General features: G+C 39.5%; 3 protein-coding genes across 3 annotated transcripts; 1 reads left to right on the top strand and 2 right to left on the bottom strand.

Annotated features, from left to right (window-relative positions):
• Window positions 1-230: 230 nt before the first annotated feature.
• gde1 (glycerophosphodiester phosphodiesterase 1) lies at window positions 231-4,280 on the bottom strand. The gene is made up of 6 exons (XM_086083663.1): window positions 3,883-4,280; window positions 3,027-3,202; window positions 2,727-2,832; window positions 2,297-2,389; window positions 1,971-2,182; window positions 231-1,891 (listed from the first exon to the last, which is right to left on the bottom strand). Exons 1-6 carry the CDS (start codon window positions 4,138-4,140, stop codon window positions 1,744-1,746), a joined length of 993 nt encoding a protein of 330 aa, XP_085939789.1. The 5' UTR covers window positions 4,141-4,280; the 3' UTR covers window positions 231-1,743.
• Window positions 4,281-4,430: 150 nt separating this feature from the next.
• On the top strand, window positions 4,431-6,150 carry tmem186 (transmembrane protein 186). The gene is made up of 2 exons (XM_086083664.1): window positions 4,431-4,831; window positions 5,047-6,150. Exons 1-2 carry the CDS (start codon window positions 4,820-4,822, stop codon window positions 5,713-5,715), a joined length of 681 nt encoding a protein of 226 aa, XP_085939790.1. The 5' UTR covers window positions 4,431-4,819; the 3' UTR covers window positions 5,716-6,150.
• Window positions 6,151-7,094: 944 nt separating this feature from the next.
• hmox2a (heme oxygenase 2a) lies at window positions 7,095-10,724 on the bottom strand. The gene is made up of 7 exons (XM_086082629.1): window positions 10,652-10,724; window positions 9,730-9,825; window positions 9,516-9,633; window positions 8,350-8,517; window positions 7,946-8,269; window positions 7,750-7,882; window positions 7,095-7,668 (listed from the first exon to the last, which is right to left on the bottom strand). Exons 2-7 carry the CDS (start codon window positions 9,795-9,797, stop codon window positions 7,541-7,543), a joined length of 939 nt encoding a protein of 312 aa, XP_085938755.1. The 5' UTR covers window positions 9,798-9,825; window positions 10,652-10,724; the 3' UTR covers window positions 7,095-7,540.
• Between the last annotated feature and the right edge of the window lie 13,719 nt (window positions 10,725-24,443).

The following is a 24,443-nucleotide window of genomic DNA, read 5'->3' as shown; positions in this document are numbered from 1 at the left end:
TGCTGGGCAGTCCCTCCGTGACGTCACGCCACACCGTCTATTTTTTGGGTTGTTGGGGGTGGGTGGTGGAATTGACCTTTGACCCAATAATGCATTGCGCAGAAGATAAACTCTAGATCGCATTGAGTTAAGATGCTCAAGACTGGAAACATTTAGATGTACGGTATAAAATGTACATCTGAACTATATTTGCATGACCACTGGTCTCATTTAATGACATCACACGAAGGGATATTATACCATTTATTTATATACATGCAATCATTGGTCTTCCACCATGGCATTAAAGTACATTTACTTTCCTGTTGGAAGATTAAGTGGAGGAAACGGGGGTCATCTGTGGGTTGATGCTCAAGAGCACCGTGATCAAGAAGTGGCTCAGACAGGCTTATCTGATATCACCACGACATCTGCTTATCTCTCTCGTGTTGGTTCGCTCACCTGAGTCCATGGACCAAGAACGAGTACTGTATCGGTTTATCATTGGAGATTATAGAACAATCAACAATTAAACTCTAGCTGCATGATTGATTGGAAAATAACATCCTGAGTGAGGAGACGTCCATATTAAATTGACATGTAAACAATGGAAAATGTATTCTCACACACTCAATTCTTTTCCTGTCGGTATCAAGAGTCAAAAAATTGGAGCCAGCTTAATAAAACATTGGTATGTTTTCATGTGATCTGACCAGTTGTGTCATTGTGGACATTTAGCCGCCTTTATTGCTACTGATGGGAGGTACTGTTGTCTTCAGGAGGGAGTGTGACATGACGGACCTTCGCAGGTTTCTTCCTGCATCCTCATGACGATTGGTATGACCTGCCTGTGGTCATAATGCTACTTACAAGAAGTTACGGTTTATTTGGCTTTCCAGTGAAATTTCAGGATGAACCTATAATGGACTAGAACCATTATATTTGGAGAGATTTGTCTCAATTATTCACACAAATATATCGGATTTTCACATTTTTGAGAGCCATAGAGATATCTTACGTATCCTCGATTTTCACGAGTTCGTTGATGTTGTGTATAGTGGTGTGCCCAAAAATCGATTCTCATTTAGTACGGTTCAGAATCGATTTTAAATGCCTTTATTTGGAGTGCTGTTCATGTTGTACGCGATTTGGCCACTTAGCGGCAGTGTGGTTCCATACAGTCTGATACATTGTTAAGTTGTAGCCACATTGTAGAGAGTAGAAGGAAAAAGTCACGATCAAGTTCTTCCAATAAAAGTTGTTTTTTTGCAGTGTGGAGCTGTTTGAGTGATAAAAGTGCCGCGAGTAGCGCGCTAATTAGCATTAGCGAGTCAGACTGGAGTAGATCATTACAATTCCTTGCACATCTATAGATTGAAGCAAAAATCATTGTCAAATCAAATCATTTTGAATCAAAAATCGATTCTAAATCGAATCGCAGATCCAAAAATCGGAATCGAATCGTGAGACATTCAAAGATTCCCACCCCTAGTTGTGTATGCATTTATCATGACTTACTATTTGTAAATATTAATGTGCGTTTGTGCATTTTTTGGATAAACTTCTATTATAACTTAACACAATTCAGGAAATAAAATACGACTGTAATTTGCATCTATTGAGCATGTTTTGCATTTACCCGGAAGACATTCTTTTTCTATTGCTATCTCCGTATCCGTAACTTTTTGTGAGTAGCGCACAAACTTCACATATACACGTGTTTATCTAAAAGAGTGATTTTCTGTCACTGCATGTTGGGGAGTGTCAGTAGTGAGGGTCGCAGTCCTCCACAAGGCTGTCTGTGATGTAGCTGACTTTCAGAAGTTCCCGGTAGTGTTGCTTCTCCACGCCGTTGTTCACCGTCCAGGCAACCACCTCCACCCCCCTCTGGCTCCAATACTGCACATAGTCCCTGAGAAAAAAGGAGAAGAATTTGTACACTGGAATTATAAGGTATGCCTTATGATGGCGTCTCGGACAAACAAACTCACTGTGAGACAAAGTTCTTTTGCACCAAGAAGGCGGAAATACCGCAGAGCTTCCACAACACGTGATGGTGGGCCCAATCCAACATGATATCCATTAATGTCAGCCAGTGGTGTTTCCACGGCGACGGGTAACGCGGCGAGCCGTCGCCAAAGCGGCTCAAGCTCCAGGGCCTGTGGGTCAACGCCGTGACCACCTGTGGGTTAGTCTGCCTCATCTGAGCAAAGACAACATTTGACAAACATCAATATACATCGCATGGTTCTGTATTGTATAACATAAAAGAGAAAAATCAAGGAGTACCCCACGGTACGTTTTCATGCCCTCTGACCTTGTAGATGACCTTGGGCTCAAAGGAGCAGACCATGCTGCTGTTGTACAGGGCTGGATGCTTCTTGTAGAGAGCTGAGAGCGCCGCAGCTGCCTGCCAGAGAAAGACGCCACATCATTATTTACATATTACATATTTCCAGCGTACGTGAGAGTTTGTGATTTTTATTTATTTTTTTAATCCGCACGTCCGAACACTCCTGAAATCTAAAACATGTAAACTATTGATGGTCCCTTTTCTTTCTTTCAATTTGTTTTTCTTTTTTCTCATGTTTATATGTTCAGTCAATCAATCAATCAATCTTGACGTCTACAAAAACAACCCCTGCTAACTTTACATTCTTACTGATACGGCGGGTGTTGAAGGACCTTGTGAACGTGCAAAAACATGTTAACGTGACTCGGCAATCGGTCGTCATGTTGGACATCACCTCATCTGGATGACCTTTCACGTCAAAGTATATGGTCAGCTGCAGTTTGACGCATTCCTCCGCTGCCTGCTCAAGTGTCGGGATCTTCTCGCCAGCAAACTTGTCCCTGAAAATGGAAGACATTAGCAATGGCAGTGTGCTTTTCTGTTTATCACTTAGCATTTGTGGCTAAGTTTGTTAGAGTTCCATGTTGAACACACCTGTTATAAAAAAAATTAATAATAAGCGCATACGAGGTATTGTACGTATGGCATTAAAACAATAAATGATTGTTATTGTGACTTCATGTCTCTATTTTACCCGAGTCGATGTTTTGCAGCTGCGTCTAATTTAGCCAAGTCAGCAAATCTCAATTGACTGAGGGGGCCTGATCCATTTGTTGTCCGATTCACGCTCTCGTCATGCATCAAGATCGGGACCCCGTCTGCGGAGAACTCCAGGTCCAGTTCGACTCCGGAGGCGCCGTTCTTGCTGGCCTGGTGATTAATCAACAAAATCAATTCCGCTTAATTTACAACATTTTTTAATGATCATTTTGTACATTATTATGCATTACTCTAGTTTTCAATTATAATCTAAAAAGAGTGTTTGGCTAAAGAAGAAGTGGACCTCACTGCAATGATGACACATCACAGATTATATACATTCTTTTAACTGTACTGAATGATTTGCATATGTCACGGTCTTTCTTCGACATTCTAGGGTCCGACATGAGTTGTGGTTTTAAAGGTACGATTTACTATTGCACACATTTTGTTATTGTGAAACTCAAATAAAAGTTGCGATGACTGAAGTTGCCAGTTGCTCACGGTAGATGATAAACTGGCTGCCCATGTGTGTATACGAAGAATTCAACACTTTTTTTTTTTTTAGCAGCCATTATTTTATTTTCTAAGTGTCTGACCTGTTTCTTGCCACCTCAATACCCTCTTTTTTGTGTGTCATCAAGTGGATTCGTAACCTTTTATTTATTTAGGACTGGATTGGTTGCAAATAAATAAATAAATTGAGAGCTGCACCTGCCTCAAATATAAATGCTACATTACAAATGAGGACGTCAGATGATAACAACCGTGAATCGTGTCTGTGTTTATGACGCGTACGTCAAGGTGACACATGTTCCCCATCCGAACCGAATCCCCCTCTTCGCTCTTACCAGCCGGATGGCCGCTATCGTGTTTTCCGGTGCGTCGTGTCCGCCTCCCCGATGAGCGACCACGGACACCTTCTCGGATCCGGACGGATGAAGCACCTGTCGGGCTCGGCTGGCCGGCAGCTGCGGGAAGCGGAAGGCGGCCAGGAAGAGGTAAAGGCAACCGGTGAGGACGCCGGACCAAATCGGACTGCGAGTGGCCAGCAGGACCACCACGAACACGACCGAGTAGAGCGACAAATCATCGCCCAGCTGCAGCATGTCGTCCGCCGGGTCGGCTAGATTGAGAGATGGCAGCCGAGGTTCCGGTTCAAAGACGTGTGACAGACAGTGGCCCTACGATCCGCTGCTCGGCGAATGACTTCCGCCCAGCGGCCCAACGTGCGACAGCAGTATCTGGGTTGCGTCACTTCCGCAACTCGATAGCTGCCCTCACACGACGGTGTTTGTTTTGTCTCCAGACGGCTGTTAATTTCGGGAGTATCATGATTTGGGTACAACAGGTCTACCGTCTTCAACATCAGAGGTGTTTTACTTCAGGAATTCATTCAACACTAATAGTAGATACCAGTGATTCCTAGTTATCTTTGTTGCTATTCCCTGGCATCGTCGCTTGCCGTCGGTGCAGGCGGCGCGGGTTCACTTCGTTTGGTGGATGTGTGTGTGTGATTAAAAAACAAACAAACAAAAAAATATATAAAAAAAATAACTTGTCGAAAATTGGTGTTGGTTGTTATATTTCACACGAGATGGCGGTAGTTAGTCTTTGCATTGCTTTGTGATCTCCTTTCAAGTCCAATAAAGGAAGATGTAGAAGTACTTCCGGTTCCGGGTGTCGTCTCGCCTCCTGTACCTCAAGTTAGCTTGACATCTGAAATAACAGCAATGTACTTCTAGTATTCCTTGACAGTATTTATTTATTCTGCTACTGTGAGTCCTGATGGCTGGCTTGGTGAGGAACTTTCTTATTTGCAAAATAACGATTTAATCACAGCACAAGTCTGAAATTATGTAGAATTTAGAGTCTCTTAAAGTCAGCTGCTGGCTTGTGTCTAATCTTATGATGTCAGTATTTATTTATTTTTAGATTCCAGTGGTGTTATTTACTGCACTAATTGATTATGAAACAATGCATTTAATATTGTGTTGCTATGTTTTACTTACCAGATCCATTCAGCATTAGCAGGCAGGTTCAGGTCCCACCTCCTGTCCTGCGTAAGAGGATCATGCCAGCAGCTCACAGCTCCTTTGTCTTTTGGGGTGCGGCCTTCTGCAACCAAGCACTTCAACCTCCATCAAGGCTGCCGTGGACCCTTTACTCCCCAAATCACAGCCTCTGTCAAATGCTCAGATTTGTCCACACAGAAATATGACATGATTTATAAATTTTCACACATGACGCTATTCAGAGCCGTGTCCAGGCTAAAATTACTCCAAACTGGGTTCACTGTGATTATCCTTCCGCCTGTGTACATTCTGTATCTTATGGGAGATGCCCCCCCCTTTCTGGTCACATACTCGACAGGAATGGCTCTATTTGCTGGTGTGATGTTATACACGGCTAGCCACTTCTTCAGGAGGGTTGTGGGAATGATGTACCTGGCGTCGTCTCACAACACGCTCAAAGTATCCCACCTGACGTTCTGGGGTCGGCGGCATGACATATACATGCCTGTGTCAGATGTTATGACTGTTGCGGACACCGGGGACTCTTCAAATGAGACCATACTGAAACTGAAGCGGTACAGCACTCCTCAGACTTTGTATTTCTCCACACGTTTTGGACATGTGGTGGACAAGCAACGTTTTGAGAAGGTTTTTGGAAGTTTAAAGTGAGTTTTTTTTTTCACGTGTCATACAGATAATGGACGATGCTAACAATTTTTGGTATTTGAAAGCAGCTTTGCTGAAATGGTCCTCCTCTTGATAGATGACATTGAGGTTAGAAGTACAGTAATTCAAATATTAGGATTCATATGATTGCTTTTTGATATAAAAGCAAATTTATCAAAGGTAAGCAATAAGGATGTAAACTCTCCAAGCCGCTGACACAGATGTGGGCAGTGGCTGTGCCATAACCGCTGTATCAAAATTTCAAAATAAAAATTGTCCATTTTGAAGTATTAATTTCACAGAATCCTGCTGGAAGGCATTTCTGCAATTGTATCTTACCTACAATCATACAAATCCAATATTCTGCTGTTTTACTGATAAAATTGCCCTGTTTAAAATGTTTGTTGTTACACAAATATTAAAAAAATATCCACGCTGCACAAATAATAATTGTGTCATTCTAGTCAAGTAGTCAATTTAAGATTAATTACATGTTAGCCTCTCGAATCATGTCGATTTATAACTCATTTACTTTTCAAATGTGAAAGATGCCCGTTGTGAAATAAGTATTTTTATTTGACAGTATTTTGAGGCCTTTAACATGTCTGCATACTTCTCCACTTGAGAAGATTGTTCATTCATAGTGATGACTAAATTGGGTGTGATGACTAGGTCATCTTTAGATGGTGAATATTAGTAGGTATACAATATATTCATTATAGGGACTGACACACCAGCTGTTAACCTGTATGGGTACAATCACCTGATCAGTCAAAAAAACAAAAAAAACACCAATCCACCACATTATTATGTTCCCTTCCATTAGTCTCTACCAGTGCAGACATTTTTTTTCCTGGGGTCTCCTCATAATGTAAAACCTCAACAATGACAAATGGTACAAATGGAAATGATATCCAATACAAGAGCTATTGAATATTCTGCCTTTAAAAATATAGTAAGTTCATTTTTGAGTGACATTGTCAGAGATCAATTTAATCAGAATTCAGATAAATACAATATATTTAATACAGCCCTTGTGTTAGCCAATACTATTACAGGGGGGTCATTGGATTATGACTGATTTCTATTTTATTAGCGTTGACATAACCAAATATTGTACACAAGTCGGACTGTCTGTACTGTTTATCTACATACGCAAATGCAGTAGTGGAGTCATAATTACTGTAAATATTTGTAGAAAAACTACGGCATAATTGAGGGTACCTTAGTGTACACAGGGTGTGGCTGATCAATGTAATATTTACATTTTGGATCCAGTCATTCGAGGAAAGAGTGTTCTATTTTCAGATTTCAGCAAAACAGGGTTCTCTTTTTTTATTATAGCGTACATGCAAACCACTTCAATAACGTTTCTGGTGGACCTTATAGCTACATACTGGAACAAGTCAACAGCTCAGATGTTGCACATGTCATATAATAGATGTGTACAGTTTTTTTTTTTTTACATGACAGTTGAATTTGACCGAAACCCCGCTCGTAAAGTAAGGACCGTCACACACTGAGCAGTGAGAAATGTGGCCGAAAGCTACAGTGGAAAAAACAGCGACCCCTGGTGTTCTTATTGGAAAACAACATTTTGAGGCGCCACGTTACAGTACTGTACACTTGTTTTTCTCTCATTAAACCACAAACAAAATGCCACTTGTCAAGGAAGAGGAGGTTTGCCACCTGCCCGTTGTAGCAATAATACAAAAAGAGGAAACGGGTGAGAAATAAAAGGAAGGGTGTCAATATTCAGAGGCAGTTTGTTCTATTCATTAACTGTACGTAGGTGTTTATTGTAACATATTGTACAGTGTGTCCATATTCACAGTAGGTACCAGGCTGTGAAGCCGGCAAGGAGGGCGATCCAGGTGGCCAGCGCCACCTGACAGCGAGAGTGCTGTAGGAGCGACTTGGCTAACTGGCAAGCATACGTAGGATTTCCACTCACGGCTGTAAACAAGACACGTAAGAATGAGAAGGATGGAGAAAGAGAACAAGGAAATAGGCTTCCATACCAGTGCGCCATCTTACCCATTTCAGCCGCATAGTACGGGCACTTATTGATATCACCTCCTTGCATGATTTCAGCATGACTATGCCCGAAAGCTGCCTGTTGTGCTTCCTCTGGGATGCTCTTTCCAATGTCTTCAAGCTCCGCGAACACCTGTTTTCACATCAGTGTTAGAACTTTCTCTTCTGAATTGCATCATCTCACCCTCACCCTCACCATCAAGTTGAAACCAAAAGCCCTGTTGGACTCTGCCACGATCTTCCGCTTGGTGTCCACGTCCAGCTCGATCTGGTTCATCCTGCTCCTGTAAAGCTGCTTGAAGCCCCTGTGACTGTGGATGCCCTCAAACTGGTAGAAGTTGACCCCCTGGCCAGTTGAGGGGAGCTTAAGTGCCCTCTGCGCCACTTTCTTGAGGATCTGCCCACCCGAAAGATCCCCCATATAGCGGGTGTACGAGTGGGCCACCAACAACACGGGGTCCCCTGTCCCCACCTGGTGAATGCGGTCCACATATGGTTTGGTGCCTGGAGAGAGGCTGATCTAGGCCAGATGGAGACATTCAGGCAGATGAAGATCAAATCATGTCGACTAGCAAAGCTTTGATGGACTTTTCAGCAGACCTGAGTTCGCCAGTCGGCTCCATAGAAATACTCGAGATCCCGCGCCAGGGCCTCGCACCTGTGCAGCTCTGCAGGAAAGTAGATTGGAGCAACCTGAGGATGGTCTTTGTTCTTCTCAATCTCCTCCTCCATGGCCAAATAGACAAAGTACAAAGATGCTGTGCCTCTCTGAAAATGTAAGAATAATGATGACATTTTGGAAGAATAACAACATTTGAGTTGAGTTTACAGTAGCATGTTAAAAGCTGCCACATTAACTTTCAAACATAAAAAGCCGATACAATACTGTAGCAAGGCAAGGCAGCTTTATTTATATTACGCATTACATACACAAGGTTGATGATTCAAAGTACAACATTTAAAAGCATTTTCAAAAGAAATAACTTAAGACAATTAAAAAGAAAGTACATAAATAAAAGCTTACTAAAACAACATACAGTGCAAAACTTTTTTTTTTTTTTTAAATAATTTTAAAAATACTTGTAAAAAGTCACATACAAAAAAAAGCATTGTTTTTAACCTGACTTATACAGTAAAAGCATCCACACTTTTGTCTGACTTGACATCTTATTATTTTTGTGTGCACCATAACAGCTAAATGCTGTTTTACTCACCATGTTTGCTTTGAACTCCGACCTCCACTAATTAACCAAGCCTCCAGACCTCAAAGCTCTACTAGGTTTATATTCCTCTTTAATGGTTTCAGGATCTAAATCAGTAGCAGACCTTGAAATTTTATTCTACAGCTGACTGGAGCGTCAGTATTTATTTAAAAAAAAAGAAGAAGAAAAAAAGATTGCGATTGGCAGATGGTTATACATTTTATAATTCTCTAATCTACCCCCTGCCCCAAAAACAAAAAAATCAAATTCTGAGAAAAAGTACAAGCACATTCCATTCCAATGAATGTTTATAAGGACGTGTATGCAAAACACGTTGCAGAATAATACTATCATTTAATTAAATAATGGACAAAGCACAAGCCCCCCCCCCCCAAAAAAAACACTCAAATGGAATTATTTGTCACATTATTTGTCAGAGTGATTCAACTGTACAGTAATTTACAAATTCTCCACTAGGTTGCGCAACTACACCTAATTGCGCTTTCATGCACTTGTGTGTTGCAATAAATAAGAGTACGAGAAGACCTATTCATCAGCACTGACCTTAAACGGCTCTCTTTGAATGCGTCCTCTGAGGAAGTCTTTGACAAACTGGCAGTTCTCCGCTCGGTCGTGGGCCTCTTTGGTCCCCTCAGCCAGCATCTCAGACAGGTCGCTTGGACTGGACGCAAGAGGAATCAAACGCACTCCATGACACACTCACACATATGCCACAGAAAGAATTAAACAGCTAATGAGCACCGATTTCCTTCCCTACCTTAGAACTTCATCCTCACAGTCACCACCATCAACAATCACTCCATTTGTTTTTTGTTCTGTGTTCATCTTTTTGGATGTCTCACAATATGTTCACCTTCATAGGAGATGAGAGTTAGTCGTATGCATTTCATCACACATGTCGATTACTTTAACATGATATACATCGAGATGTGCGTATTCTAATTTTGGAGATACCATTACAGATATCTTTATTGACAGACTCAAGTCCATTAAAACAAACAAACAAACAAACAAACAAACAAACAAACAAAACACAAGAATCCCAACACACTGGAATAGGCACACAAGAAATTAACCCTTGGTTTAAAAATATACTGTACAGTTCCTGTAACCAGTATTTCCAGAACATTGAAGACACATATTGATTCTCTATAATACAGCAATTTAATTTATCATATGCAGAACTACATGTGGCTCTTTATACATTAAGATAATGTGGAGAAATTATTAATTCCTGTAATTCAGAAGTGAACTATTTCCCGATTTTGCTGATTATAGCTCAAGAGAATCTCAAAGTTACTCTCAATAAACTATAACATTAGCACATAATCAAGTTTGCTCACGAAGTATTTTCAGGTGCAAGCTGACCCCTCCGAATGTCCATCAGAATTTTGTGAACTATTGGAAGGATCATGTTAATAAAATAGCGTGCTTTAACACCGATCCTAGTAGTGTTTTTAATTGCTGTGAAACCAACAGAACAGTCCCGATGACATTAGTGGACAGTTACAAAAGTGACACACGTCTTGTCAGGTCGCAACTTGCAGCTAGCGAGTAGCCATATTGCGAAAACCTTAAAAAAAAAAAAAAAAAAAATCATGGATCAGTGTAGTCACACTAGGAGGCTGTGTTTTAGTACCGTAAATGGGAAAAAATATCAGTGACTGTGACCGGTTTACCTTATGAAACGCTACTTTTGGATTCCACGCTTGACAAGGGCACAACATACAGGAAACACGCCTCCTATTTCAAATAGCCAATCAGAATACAAGCCAACCAGAATACATCTTGAGACAAGCGACACGATTGGTTTAAGACTTAAGCCAATCGTGTCAGAAAAAGGGGTTTTCACATTCGTTGAAAACATGTTTGTTACTTTAATTGGCGGAATTATTATTTGTATTTAGCAATTGTGGACAAAATAAAATTGGCGACTAATACACAATGATGTTTTCGTTGTGCAGAACATCATAGTTGTAATACATCAAATAATCCCCAAGATGGCGCTAAAAGCCTTGTCATTTATTCTACACCGACTGCAAGGTCATCAAGCAGCAGAGTGGAAAGTAACGCATAAAATTCGTAGATCAGATGCCTGCTCTTTACTTATTTCAGGTTGCATTTAGGATTACTCTCCAGCCACACGTTTCAACCATTATTGTCATTCTAATATAGTATAGTTCTATTTCGCTTTTTGAGTGACTGATTGTTTTTATTTGAACATAAAGAGAAAAACAAAAGAAAAAAGAACAGCACAGTTTATATGTTCAAAAGAAGAGAAAAAAACGTATCCAGTCCTACCCCTTAGGTTATCATATTAATTCTTCATAAAACAATATATTGTGTACATAGATGTATCCAAATAATTTTATCTGCATATCAGTACAGTATGTATCATTACAGAGGAACAGACCTCTTGTGGCTTGCTATTTACGGTACTGTTAATTATAAATCCACTCAAACATCCTGGACAAAGAATAAACATTCAGTTATTGTGCACTTGCAATCCCACTCGAAAGTTGTTGACTAGCGTCATCTATGGGCTCCCAGGGCACTTGAAAATAAGAACAAAGCATGATCCCGGACTAGAGTCCCCCCCCCTTACCAAACCTCGGTGTATTGAAGTAGACTCTGGAGAGCTGTGTTCCTATGTAGGAAAGCCCCACAGCTCCTTGTTGCAGTCTTGTTCGGAATAAACACTGCGACTGCAGACCCACCTCTGTTTGTTTGCTCATTGTTATTAACTGAGACCGGCTTCCTCCGATCAACAATATTGCATTGAACTTGACTCGATAGCTGCACAGGTGATTCTGCTTTTTATGTTCAGCCCCATTTCCTGTGTTTATGAACAGCGCTGTTGCTTTTCTTTGACTCATTAGCCATTAACAATACGGTTTATATGAAGGCGAATGAAGAGCTGGTGTGTATGGCAGCTGCTGTTTTTTTCCCCCCCAAGAAAAACCTTCCGAAATGCCATCATGTTTAGATCACCTCTCCGACAGTGAATGCTTCAGTGAGGCTATGATGGAGTGTACAGTGAGGCCAGATCACACATCTGTCAGGAGAGCATGTTGTCCCTTTTCATTGTTATAAGGTGCATTCCATATTGTTTTTGTCATTACTTTTTCAATCTTGACTACACAAAAGGGAAACTTTCCCGTATGCACAGCATTTCCTCTTGTTTTCAATAGTCGGTCTCACCCTGAAATAATCCACATTCACTGGGTTATGATTTTAATGTATAACCGTGAGGTTCGTCTGGATGTCTGTCCGGTGGGCAGCGATAATTGTTGGAATTGTGAAAATTGTCACTAGATTGTGCTGTACATCTTAAGGTTGAAAAGAAGACATAAATCCATAAAGACAAGTCTAAATTATGACTTTTTAATGGTCATTGTTTTGATTATCTGTTGTCAAATTATGTACAGTTGTAGCCAAATGTTTTGCCAGTCACATAATATGTTGGGTTTCACGAACTTTGATCCTTTCGTTTTCAAGTTTTGTGTTTTTCACTACAACTGTATTTTTAGCATAGCTTCATGAAAGGTTATTTATATAAATGACAAAACAGTGGTATATTGCAGAAATTCTAAAAAAAAAAAAAAAAAAAAAACGAAAAGAAAAAAAGAGTCGACATTGTAAATATTTTTCCTTTTTTTTGCACAAATTTAATTTATAAAGAAAAGTCTTATCTAGAAAATATATATTTTTGTATTTTCATAATTAAAATATTAAAGCTGCAACCAGCAAAATGTTTAAAAGGAAACTGTCACTGTGTCTTAACTGAAGAGACACAAACTTCATATGTCAGTCTGGCCAACAAGGCCTGTTTTGAAATCCTATATAAAGCCATATTTTTTATTTTTTATTCTTCATCTCAGAGATATTTCTAACTCCTTGTACTCTTAGGTGCTTTGTTAAGGCCCGACTTTTATGTTGGGAAACATAAGATGAATTACTGAGCACGAGTACGAATTTCAGGTGACTTGAAGAAGACACCGTAAAATGTCGATTACAGGATCCATCTGAGTTTGAAACAGAAGTGCAGCGACCTGTCATACTGTTTGATTTACGGCCAGTAGAAAGTGGGCAGCTTTGCGTCTCTGGTGGGAGTTTGGAACTTGCTACAATAAATCCTCGTGGCTATGGTGGCCTGCAGAGAGTGTGCTTAACCTCGGGCCCGGTTTATAATTAGAAACACACTTCTCTTCGGATCCATGGCAGGAAGCAGGCCGGAGCTCCGTGTGTGCGAGGCTGTGGGCTAACAAAGAGAGGGAAGTGTGCACATGAGCCAGGCATGCCATTTGATCACCGTTTTCTCGCTGGGCGCGTTGGTGCAATAGTCTCACTATAAAATGCAGGTGGATGCGAGGCTGGGATGGAGGAATGCTAATGACAGTTTAACGTACTGTACGCTCATTCTCGCCTTGACATTAATGCTACGTGACATATTGCATGGGAAGAATGCCACAGGTTGATTTCATTGTTGCAACCATTTCATCATACTCATTAAAGATGTTTTCCCCCTCTCTCTTATCTGTGGTTATATTTTCAGTAGTTCCAGGCTCAATATTGATCTATTCTTAAAGTTATTTGAATCCCCTTTGCTGCTCACTTTTCAAATTCATCCCTGAAAGTTAAAAGCTCCACATTGTGGCATATGTTGCTGTTTTCCACCCCCAACAATCCCGTAGCCCTTTATACAGTATCTATAATCCACTATGTCTCCAAGAAAATCCCAAACACATGCAGCAGAGATGAACCCTAAGCCTGATCACTACCCTAAATATATTGTTGAGGGGAAATCTTATTTTTCAAGAGGAAATGATTACAAGTGGGTGGACAAGCCACAAATGACAGGAAATTCTACTGATCTCATTTCATCATTCCAATCTTTCATTGCTTGCTTCAAAAAGCCCCCCACCACCCAAACTGCTCACAACAGAATGGCAGGGCAGCAATTGGACACGTTTTTGTCACAACAGGGTTGCTATTAAATACAGCAGCTGATTGAACAAAAACAGTTTAAATTAAACTTGAATGCACAGAAGAGAATAACGTGAAATATATATATTTTTTTGAGAGAAATAAAAAAGGAGATGAGAACAAAATTCATATTTCTAACCTTCTAACAATGTTTTCCTATCACCGTAGAAACCTGGTCTTAAGCCAAGTACTTGCTATTGGGATGTATTTGAAAACAAAAGGAGTTCAGGATTCACTTGTCCAATCAATGTTTTTTCCAGTAATAGTCAAGGGGGCGTGTTGTGGGTAACACAGGGTGAGGCTTGAGATTCTGACAATGGACAATGAACTGTATGCATCACAACACCCATTGTGTTCTTGGCTGAAATGTCGCCGAGTTTGTATGACAGAGTCCAAGTAGTCCCACCTTTGAACCCCAACCAAATGTATATATATATATTTTGTTCATTTCCCCAAGCAGTCACATGCACATACTCAACGCTTTGAGTCTCAAAGAAAGCCGGTCAAGCAATTTTTTTTTAAACAGAAAGAGTTGAAGCCGTCTCCTCATTTGTATTCCCAAAAATGAAATTCCGTTGTTCTAAAATGGCTACAGTAGCCTAACACACGTGTCAAGTGCGTGCATGTATTTGTGGCGCATCAGTGGACACTTCACCAAACACAAAAAAATAAACCATCCCCACCACATCGACAAATGAGAACTCAAATATGTGGCACTTATCGGAGGCTAACACTGTCAGCTAATGCTAATAAAAAGTTTCAGCTCTGATTGCCTTTTAGATTTTCATATTGTGATTCAGATCTTGTGGCTTGAAAGTGCTTCGGCCATTTTAGCTGCCATGTTATGGGTGGAGAAAGTTGGTGTGGCTAATATGTAAATTAGCCCCACTGTTAGCTAACAGTGGTGTACTATTTCAAGGCTTCGCGTTTGCCGGGCCGACGGAGAGACGTTAGTGCCCAGTGCCCACCTCTGATATATTGTATAATAGAAGAAATCAAAATAAGTTAAGAGATGTGTTTGTTGTTTAATTTCACACTTGATGGTGGGCAAGTAGCCTACACTAGACTCACAAGTCACAACTATTTGTATCCAAACAATTAGAAAAATACTCTTTCAATGTCGCCTTTTACCAGGCTTCAATTTTAGTACCGGTAGGTTATCTTATACACAATGTTGTGCATAATATAATTGATGGGCAAAGTTCATGCATTAACATGTAAAACATCTGAAACGGTAGTTGCCCTCAGTGCACTAAATATTTATTACACAAAGAAGCAACAATGAAAACAGGTTCTCTCACTTCAAATTTGGCTTCTTTGAAAGTGAAGCCTCCCACAGTGGGGGGTTCCTACACAAAGAAAGCAGCCTGTGGGACCAATACCGGACACAGGGAGGAGAACTGCTTTACTCCCAACATTCTGTGGCCTGTGTTCTCAACAAGCAGTGCCCGTGGTGCATATAGTTGCAAAACTCCACGAGGTCACAACAAACTTGTTCCTCATCAGCGAGGTGTCGTGTACATCCGAGCGTGATTTATTGGCTGGTTAGTCGTGTTTACTTTGGCAACTCCCGTCAAGACAGACTGACAGGCGCTGAGGAGGATTTCCTCAAGGTCAAGCTCATCAATATCGAACAATGCTATATAACAGGCGGCAGGAGCTTTGCGAGGGTGGTGCGAGGCGCTGGGTGCCCAATGGGTGCCGAGCGATGTAATCTGCTAACTTATTGTACGCTTTCAGTACTTGGCATTAGTACACAACAATGAACAAGGCGGAAGTCACCGGTTTGTTGTGCTTAGCTGGTTTGCAGGTTTATTGCTCTATTATCAGTGAGTCCATTGTGGAAAATATAATTAATGAGCTGCTACAAAACATGCGGTTAGAATAGAATGAGAGCTGTTTGTCATTGTGGAATTACGGTGACAACAGATACATGGTTGCGTCCAGCCTTTATGATTACAATGAAGTTTGAACAACACTGTTATTCTGCTTAAAGACTTTAACAGCTGACACACATGCTAACATTAGCCTTCTTACCACCAACGGAGGAAATAAAAGCAATGATTTATGTTCCTAACTGTTACTTAATTAGAATTATGAATCATTTTAAACCAGTGGGGCTGACTTGAGTTTTTGTTTTTGAGCAGGACACTTTTAAATTGGGTTAGTCTACAGTATTGTATTTATAAAATGCCCGAGTTTGTGTGTTAGTTTATAGACCATCTGATATCTTCTTAGGGAATCTGATACAATTTTGCTATTTCTGTCTGTCAAATTGTGGGACGGAAGTTTTATCCAGATCCTACTCACTCCTTGAACTTTGAACTATGGCCTGTCACACTTTAAATCACATAGCTTGATGTTTCTTTCTGTATGCAAGCATGCAATATTTTTTTACAGTGAAATAAATTCAATAAAATTACATTTATACTAGGTTTAGGGCAACATTCCTTTTGTATTGTGCACATTAGCTGCACCTCTACTATAGTACACCTACAACAGGGGCCGAGGGAAATTGGTTAATGACACATATATCAACTCCATAATGAAAGTGGATGTTACGGCTCCAGGAATGTGTACCAAAGTAACAAAAAAGTAACCTGAATTTGCAGGTAGAAAGCAGAAACTAAATCAGACGATGTGAAGAGCTGCAACAACGTTCCGCCTCCTTGCAGGTCCCGACCCGGAAATAATACATCCTCCTTATTTTAATAAAATAAAAAATAAAATAAACATCTTTACCGTTTTATTAAGGCAGCGAAAATAATCATTTTGACATCTGCATAGATGTAAACACCAGTATAAATAAAATTAAAGAAAATAAATTACCATATTTTAGTAATTACTCAAAATTACACATTTCATTCACACAAATGTGATTGATCACGTGAGGGTGTCACATGAGCAAAGATGTAAAGGGGAGAAAAAAATGGGATACCCACAGAAAAAAGTACTAATTTAGGCAGTGCTAATGCTAGCCAGCGTTCGTCCAGCTGCAAAATAAATAAGTACAATTAAGAGCTAGCAAACATTGTGAATTTCCCTTTCCATTGTGAAAATGTCTGCATTTGTTTTACCACCACTGTGCGTTTAGTTTGAGTTAACACTAGGCTGATAAGTCTGCAAGTCAATTAATTCCTCAGTCTGTCAATGATCATGTTAACTCTGTCTGAATTTCCACCACATTCAGAATCAATTTATCTGTAGAAATATCAATTATGCTGTTCAATCTCCCTTCCAAGCAAATTACCTCATGTAAAATATGTTTGACTGATAAGTCACATTTAAACTACAGCGATAGAGAAGAAGACTAAAATCATCATTCAAGTAATTCATCGTTTTTCCCCTCAATTGCTCTGCCTTAGTCAAATTACATGCTAGTTTATTTATTTTTATTTAATAATTTATATATATTTTTAAACTATTTCTGCCACCCAGAAGTACATGCGATGTGACAACTCAAAAATGACAGAACAGGTGGGCCACAGCTGAGATTCAAATCCGGGACCTCTCACCTACAGCAGCCATGCTGACCACATTTAATATACTATCATTTGTTATAATTTTGGGAAACCTAGTTAAGCTGATTTCTTGGCTCCAAGTGACCATACATTGTGTCCAAAAATACCTCGATCCCATTCCCTAAGACTGCATGGCGCTCCAAGCCGCTCCCACAAGGACCCGTCGGCTAATAACAGTACACAATCAGCAAGTGTGTAATTTTTCTCATATTAGGGCATATAAGAAAGAGGGAGAGCGAGAGTCCCGCCTCCAGATTCTCAGGGTGGCCTGCTCTAGTGGCAGAATGTCCTGTTCCTGTGTTTGTGCATGTTCCTGTCCCCTGCTGTCACCCCGAGGCACGTCGCCATTGTTTCCGTAGCGAGCACCGGAGAATACGGCTGCTCCCTCGATCGCTCGCTCGCTCCCCCGACTTGGGAAGGATGAGGAGTGGAGGCTCTGGAGAGAGCGGGTCACACCTACAGTACGTGAGTGGGAGATACGGTGAGACATCTGAGAGGACGTGGCGTCCGCACACTTAAGTGGACACAAATAGACGCCGTCCACTTGCACATGCACGTCCACCTTTTGTTATTGAGAAGGGAGATTCCAGGTTTTCTGGTAAACAGCGCACAGGTAGACTCCCTGTCTGCGTGAGGAGATTTTTGGACTGAAGTGACTCTGGGAACATAGTAAACAATAAAATAGCTACAAACATCATTGTGACTATAATGACGCTAGAAGGGAGGGCATTTTGTTGTATTTCTGGGAACTCACCATGGGAAATTTTGTTGGGGAATTTTGGAAAGATTCACTTTCCACTATTAATGGTGATATATCTTTAAGATGATATGCTGGACTTTTTTGTATGTCACATACAAAAATAGATGACCAGTATTATCTTTATATATTTACCGCATCACTGAGCGGAAACTGCACCTACCTTGCCTTCATGGCAAATGAACAATTACATCATCATTTAGCATTAGCAGTTAGCAAATTACCAGTCAGTTGGTAATTCCATGCATTTCTGCTTATTCACGAGGAAAGTTTCCACCATATATATCCCTATGAATTTTATCTCTACAAAATAATTGTTCTGCTTGTTAAAGATGACCAACCGACACTCTCTTTTTGTCATTTGCAGTGTTGGGAATAACGGCGTTTATGTTAAGTTTAAAACAGTTAGAGGCACTGTTGTTGTCGGACCTTGTCACAATAAGTAGCTAAATAGTATTGACAGCTGAAATGAAAAGTGATTTTTATTTTGGAGGGGCGGCAGGAAGCGTGTCACGACGTGACGGACGTGTCGTCCTTCTTTCTTCTGGACCTTAAAGCTCAGCATATTTTAGCATTTTAGCAAAGAGCCCACGTCCTTGCCTGGAACTGGTTTGACAACTTTGACAAGAGTGACATTAATTAAAAATAACAGTCGAGATTTGCCGAAAAACAGCCGCCATGAGGAGCGATTTGTTGACAATCATGTTCCACCAAGAGCTATATTGCAACTCCACAAGCACCATAACAGCGATAAAGATACCGGTAATACCGGTCATATTATGGAGTGAGGCATTTGTGTGACATAAACACTCTATATAGTCTGGACGTAATTTAAATTCCTTGTATTAAAATATAATAATAATAATAATAATAATAATAATAATAATATATTTAAAAAAAATCCAAATTGTTTGATATAAAACAGACAAAGAACACAGAAACACAGAAAATAGTTACTTTGCCTGGTAACTACTAACTTACTTACTTTTTTAGGCAAGTAATGAGTAATTCTAACTAATTACTTTTTGAAAGTAACGTTGCCAACACTGGTCATTTGACTTAAAATGAGGGGCGTCAGGCGATTAAAATCTTGAATCGTAATTAATCTCATGACTTCAATATTTTAGATCTGTTCTAACTGTAGAATAAAATGTACAATCAAATATTTTTATTCTACGTTTTTATACGCTTGTTAACATAAAAGTGGAAAAAATGGCTGCATATTTTAGTCATTGATACAGTAATTTCATAATCATTCATAAAATTGAGTTAAAATTAAAAAAATGTACTGTACTGTACTGTAGAAAAATTAGTGCGATATCGATTTGTGTTGTGGTAATTTTTTAGCCACTAGATGGCATAATTGCATTTCGTCACCCTCTTAGGATAATTGCCTAAGTCATTAAAATATATATATATTTTTTGCCTAGATCATCTCCTCATGATGCAAATAGCAAAATTTTTTGTGTTCCTGAAAATCCGGAAAAAAATGACTTAGGTGATTATTTTAAGAAGGCATCGATTTGTAAGATGTTAGAATTCTGACTTTAAAGTGAGAATTGTGAGAATAAAGTCAGAATCCTGCCAGCCTTTTTTTTCTCTCTTGACTGGCCCTAATTCTCTTCTGTACGTTGGTGACAGCGCAGTACATTTTTCTTTTCATATTAAGAGCTATCTAATCTTTAACATGAAGTAACTTGTGAAATTCTTCACATTTATAAAATTGTAAAATACAACTTGACCCCAGTCTCCACAAATAAAGCATTGTTATTAAATTTATTACTGCCAAATTTTGACGTGGACATGTCTGCTGCGTAGCGACTGGAATTCCCCCAGTACAGGCTTTCCAAGTATGGGGCGGTCAGTAATCGCTTGTTAAAAAAATTAGTGGCGTGAAAGGAACTTTAAATTAACTCAAAATGAACGCACTCATTTTGACACCACTACTTAAAATATAACTTTTTCCCAAGCAGTGCGACGGAGATATGGTTATGATTAACCTAATGAGGTCAAGCAGTAAAGAAAATGGATGGATGAATACTTTTTTTTTTTTTTGTAATTGTAAATGCAATATGATCGTATCACGTGGCAACAAGTTTTGATGTCACAGACTAACGGACCGCTTATGAGGTTCCAGATGGTCTTTTTACCTCACAGAGCATAAATTGCAGTAATTGAAGCGCCAGGGTGGTATTTGTATTGGCCTATGCATGCATAGCAGGAACTATATATATATAAAATAAACCCAGTGGGGCTGCAGATGGGCCACAAGTTCGTCTTTTTCAAAGAGATCATCATGACAACTGTGTTAATTGAGCGTTAAGTGCTCTTTGTGATTGGAACGCTCATCTCTGTTGTAGATCAACTGGACAGCAGGAAGGTTCGCCACTCTTGTCCAATTTCAACCACCTTGTAATGAATTCATCCTTTTGTTTATTTAAGGAAGGTCTGCCCACCATGCACACTTTGATGTGAGGTTCAATCTGGAAACGCTTTACGTAGTCGGGCTGCAGCTGAAGAATATTTATTTTTACCATATTCATTTGGCTCATTTAAACAACTGTTATAAGTATTTATTTATATTTCAAATACATTAAATGTCTTGTTTAATAAGGACCCATTCAAAGGAACTTGTCTCATATGGAATTGTCATAAACGTGATTTGAATAAAAATAAATCACAGAGTGTGGATATTTATGATTCCCATTCACGAGGAGAACGTCATACAGTAGATGTTGTTATCTGCGTTACATCTCCTTTCTTGATTTTGTTATTTGCTCAGCCGGCAAACACCGTAAACCTCCACTGGCCTCACACGTTCTGGTGATTGACATCTGAGAAGCAGTTTTTTTTTCCTCCACCTCGGCATGTTTGACTATTTATTTGGAATTTTCAACACACATTAGGCCCATGTCACCTCACCCGATAGAAGACTGTTTGATCTACCTTTGCAAAGTGTCGAGGTTAAGAGCTCCTATAAAAGTACCGCAAAGTTGATTAAAACCATGACAATAAACACCGTAGGGCAGGGGTGTCAAATCATATTAGCACAAGGGCCGCATGGAGGAAAATATAATACCAAGTGGGCCGGATCTGTAAAATAATGGTATTTACCTTAAAAACAATTGCGGTCAATTATACGCAGATTTTCGCTTTTTGTGGGTTAGCCCTAAATTACGGAGCTCAACTGTAATTATATTGTTCCAAAATGTTTTTTTTTTTTTTTTTCTAAGAGCTCAGTATTGTTCATTCGGAAATGTCATCATCATTGCTCTTTTTATTTTTTTTATTTTTTATTTTTTTATAAATATATATATATATATATATATACACATATATACATACATATATACATATATATATATATAAAGAAAAGAAAAAGAGAAGAAAAAGGAAAAAAAAGAGAAAAAAAAAATATTGTTCCAAAATATAACACAAATGCAACGCTTTGCCTGTACGCGTTCCGGATGTGTTAAATCGACCTGTTTTGCGTATATATTGTTCCCGGAATGCATTGTGTGGCGCAGTTAATAAAGTTAAGGACATTAATCCTTGTCATATGTATTTGTGTTACCAGTAATTGAATTTATGTTGTATTTCACACGTTTTTGTCGGTCTATGATTTTTATTCTGCTTGTGAAATGTATATGTTTTGATTTTGGCGGGCTGATTAATTGGTCCGGCATTACAAATTTTTTTTTTTACTTTATAAAATCGTCTCGCGGGCCGGATTAAACCCCTTTGCGGGCCTGATCCGGCCCGCGGGCCGCATGTTTTTCACCACTGCCGTAGGGCATGCCTACTTCTTGTGTTTCCCCCCATGTGGCTGCTAGACGTGGATAAAGCAGCATGTGTGATGCATTGACATCAAGTGTCGGTAGCTGAGTCACATAAGGAAACAACACTGGCTGTGAAATCCAACATTTTCCGGTGAAGATCAAATTCTTAACTAATAGCTGATCCCATCTGGACCTGATGATTAAAGGAAACACTCCTCATGCCTTACGTTATTTCACCGTGCACAGACTTTAAATTGTCCAAACAGAGCATGTTAGTGATAGATTCCAGCATTGATAAGGTGTGCTTTTTCCTTGACTATGATATTGCATATATGTCTTTATTGTTTGAACAGCAGTTGTAAGCTCCAGTATGTCATCCACTGGCAGATCATCGGACTTCATAATGTCAGCCTTCTTCATTTAATGTCATGAATTAAAAGCACATTTTGATCATGATCACCTATGGTTTCTTGTCATTGTCACACTGAAAAGTTAATCAAACTGTATCAAGCTTGTTTGTTTTTGTAAAATATGAATTGCCACAAACCATTTTGATGGATTCAGATTTTCACCATTTCACAGTCGTCGTCAGCCAACGCGAGCATAAGAATGAAGAAGGCTAATCCAATGAATTTCTGATGTGATCAAAATCTCACAGTAACTATGTAAGTAAAGGCAGAATAATTGACACAGTTCTTACGTGGATTTAATTCAGTGCTTCATACTTATATTTTTTTTGTTACGACCCTCTCTGACACAGCACCACTGCCATTTATGGTAGTAGATGTCCAATTGCACTTTATTTTAAAAAGACAAAAAACAAAACAAGCAAAACAAAAACAAAACAAAAAACATGTTCCCTGGGGTCACACATGCCCCCCCACCCCCTGGCATTACACCCTTGTGGGGGGCTGCCCCCTATTTAAGAAGGACAGATTTAATTTCATCACTGGATTAAATGTAAAAACACAACATATTTGTTGTCTTAAAACAGTAATTGAAGGTTAAATCAAGTCAAAAATAACAAAAATAACTTACAATAATATGTTCTATGCACCCCAACTAGTCTAAAAACAGCATTCTGATTAATATTGTCTTTGTGGAATATTTGAAGTAGCAAAACCCACCTGTTTTTACCCATCTCGGGGGCGGCCATTTTGCCACTTGTTGTTGACTGAAAATGACATCACAGCTGCTCAGGGCTTAGGTAGCAACCAATCACGGCTCACGACGTTTCTGGTTTTGGTCATGTGATGCTCGCAGGCTTAGCCATTATTTTTCTTTGTTACCTGAGCACTGAACAACTATGAAGTCATTTTCAGTCAAGTGGCAAAATGGCCACCTTAGACTAGTGGAGGTGCATATAACTTATTATTGTAAAGAACAGTTCTGATTTTTCTTCAACTTTAAGTTGGAAAACATATAAACTACTAACATTTATGGCAGCGGTGTTAGTTAGCATGCTAACTAAGCAAGTTGATTTTACTTAAACCTTTAGTTGGGGTTCAATAAAAGGGACAGCTGTTCTGTGAACTCTTATTACTTTGTTGTGGACTGCAGGAAATGTTCACGACAGCAAAACCTTTTCTACATTTTGAGTTTTTCTTTTTCTTTCTTACAGCGATAGTGCTCATCAATTTTCATTATTAGTCAGACTGTTCTATTATTTCCCTTCTGAACCTGGGTGGTGCATCTCCACTTTGAAAAAAGTCAGCGTGCGTTTAGTGGTTTGGAAGCGCGATACGACGTGTGCAGTAGCGACGCCTTGAAGCACGTTGCTGTCTTCACTCGGGGGTGATACTGAACAGGACATTCTCGGGTGACCTTGTATCACCACTTCCAATCAAGAAAACTCACAAATACCGCTGACAGCGGCGTCAAATGATGATTAATGCTCTAAACACAAGAGAGAAGCAAGCGCATCACTTAGCGTTTGTGCGCTGGATCCACCTGTATAAATGCACTCATCTCTTTTGAAAGACGATGACCGTCAAGTCGTCAAGAAATCAAGCGTGTGTGAAAAAATGTGGTTTTAAGAATTCAGTAATTCAATAACTTTGCAAATATCTGTTTGCAGTGTGCATTAGGTTTTGTTTAGATGGTACCATTTAGATGAGCAAGTAGGTTTTGAAGTAAAAAAAAAAAAAACCCTAACCAAGATAAATGACCTTTTATCTGGATTAGAGCTGCCAACATTGACACACTATAGAAGCAGATGCCGTGACACTCGACTTTGACCAATTCATTATTTGCTGTTAAAAATATTGGATTCATTCGCGTGTTTCCCACAAAGTAACGACGTGGAATCAAAGGCCAAATACAAAGAAATCCATACAGAAATAACTAACACTCTCATGACTGAATTGGATCATTCAACAAACAAGAACAAGACTGACAGCAGTTTGTCTGTGTTTCTGCATTGTGAGAA

Source organism: Leptonotus elevatus, chromosome 8, assembly GCF_054856555.1.
Source record: "Leptonotus elevatus isolate MCC_2025b chromosome 8, RoL_Lele_1.0, whole genome shotgun sequence".
Lineage (NCBI taxonomy): Eukaryota > Metazoa > Chordata > Actinopteri > Syngnathiformes > Syngnathidae > Leptonotus > Leptonotus elevatus.
Note: the sequence above shows the minus strand (reverse complement) of the source record. Positions and strands in the feature narration are given on the sequence as shown.

Excerpts from the sequence above, each read along its gene's own strand:
- gde1 (XM_086083663.1), bottom strand. The coding sequence starts at position 4,140 with ATGCTGCAGCTGGGCGATGATTTGTCGCTCTACTCGGTCGTGTTCGTG. Across the intron at positions 3,203-3,882 it reads CGATAGCGGCCATCCGGCTG|GCCAGCAAGAACGGCGCCTC; the intron begins GTAAGAGCGAAG and ends ATTAATCACCAG. Across the intron at positions 2,183-2,296 it reads AGCCCAAGGTCATCTACAAG|ATGAGGCAGACTAACCCACA; the intron begins GTCAGAGGGCAT and ends GTCTTTGCTCAG.
- hmox2a (XM_086082629.1), bottom strand. The coding sequence starts at position 9,797 with ATGAACACAGAACAAAAAACAAATGGAGTGATTGTTGATGGTGGTGAC. Across the intron at positions 9,634-9,729 it reads TGTGAGGATGAAGTTCTAAG|TCCAAGCGACCTGTCTGAGA; the intron begins GTAGGGAAGGAA and ends TCTTGCGTCCAG. Across the intron at positions 8,270-8,349 it reads GAGCCGACTGGCGAACTCAG|ATCAGCCTCTCTCCAGGCAC; the intron begins GTCTGCTGAAAA and ends CATCTGGCCTAG.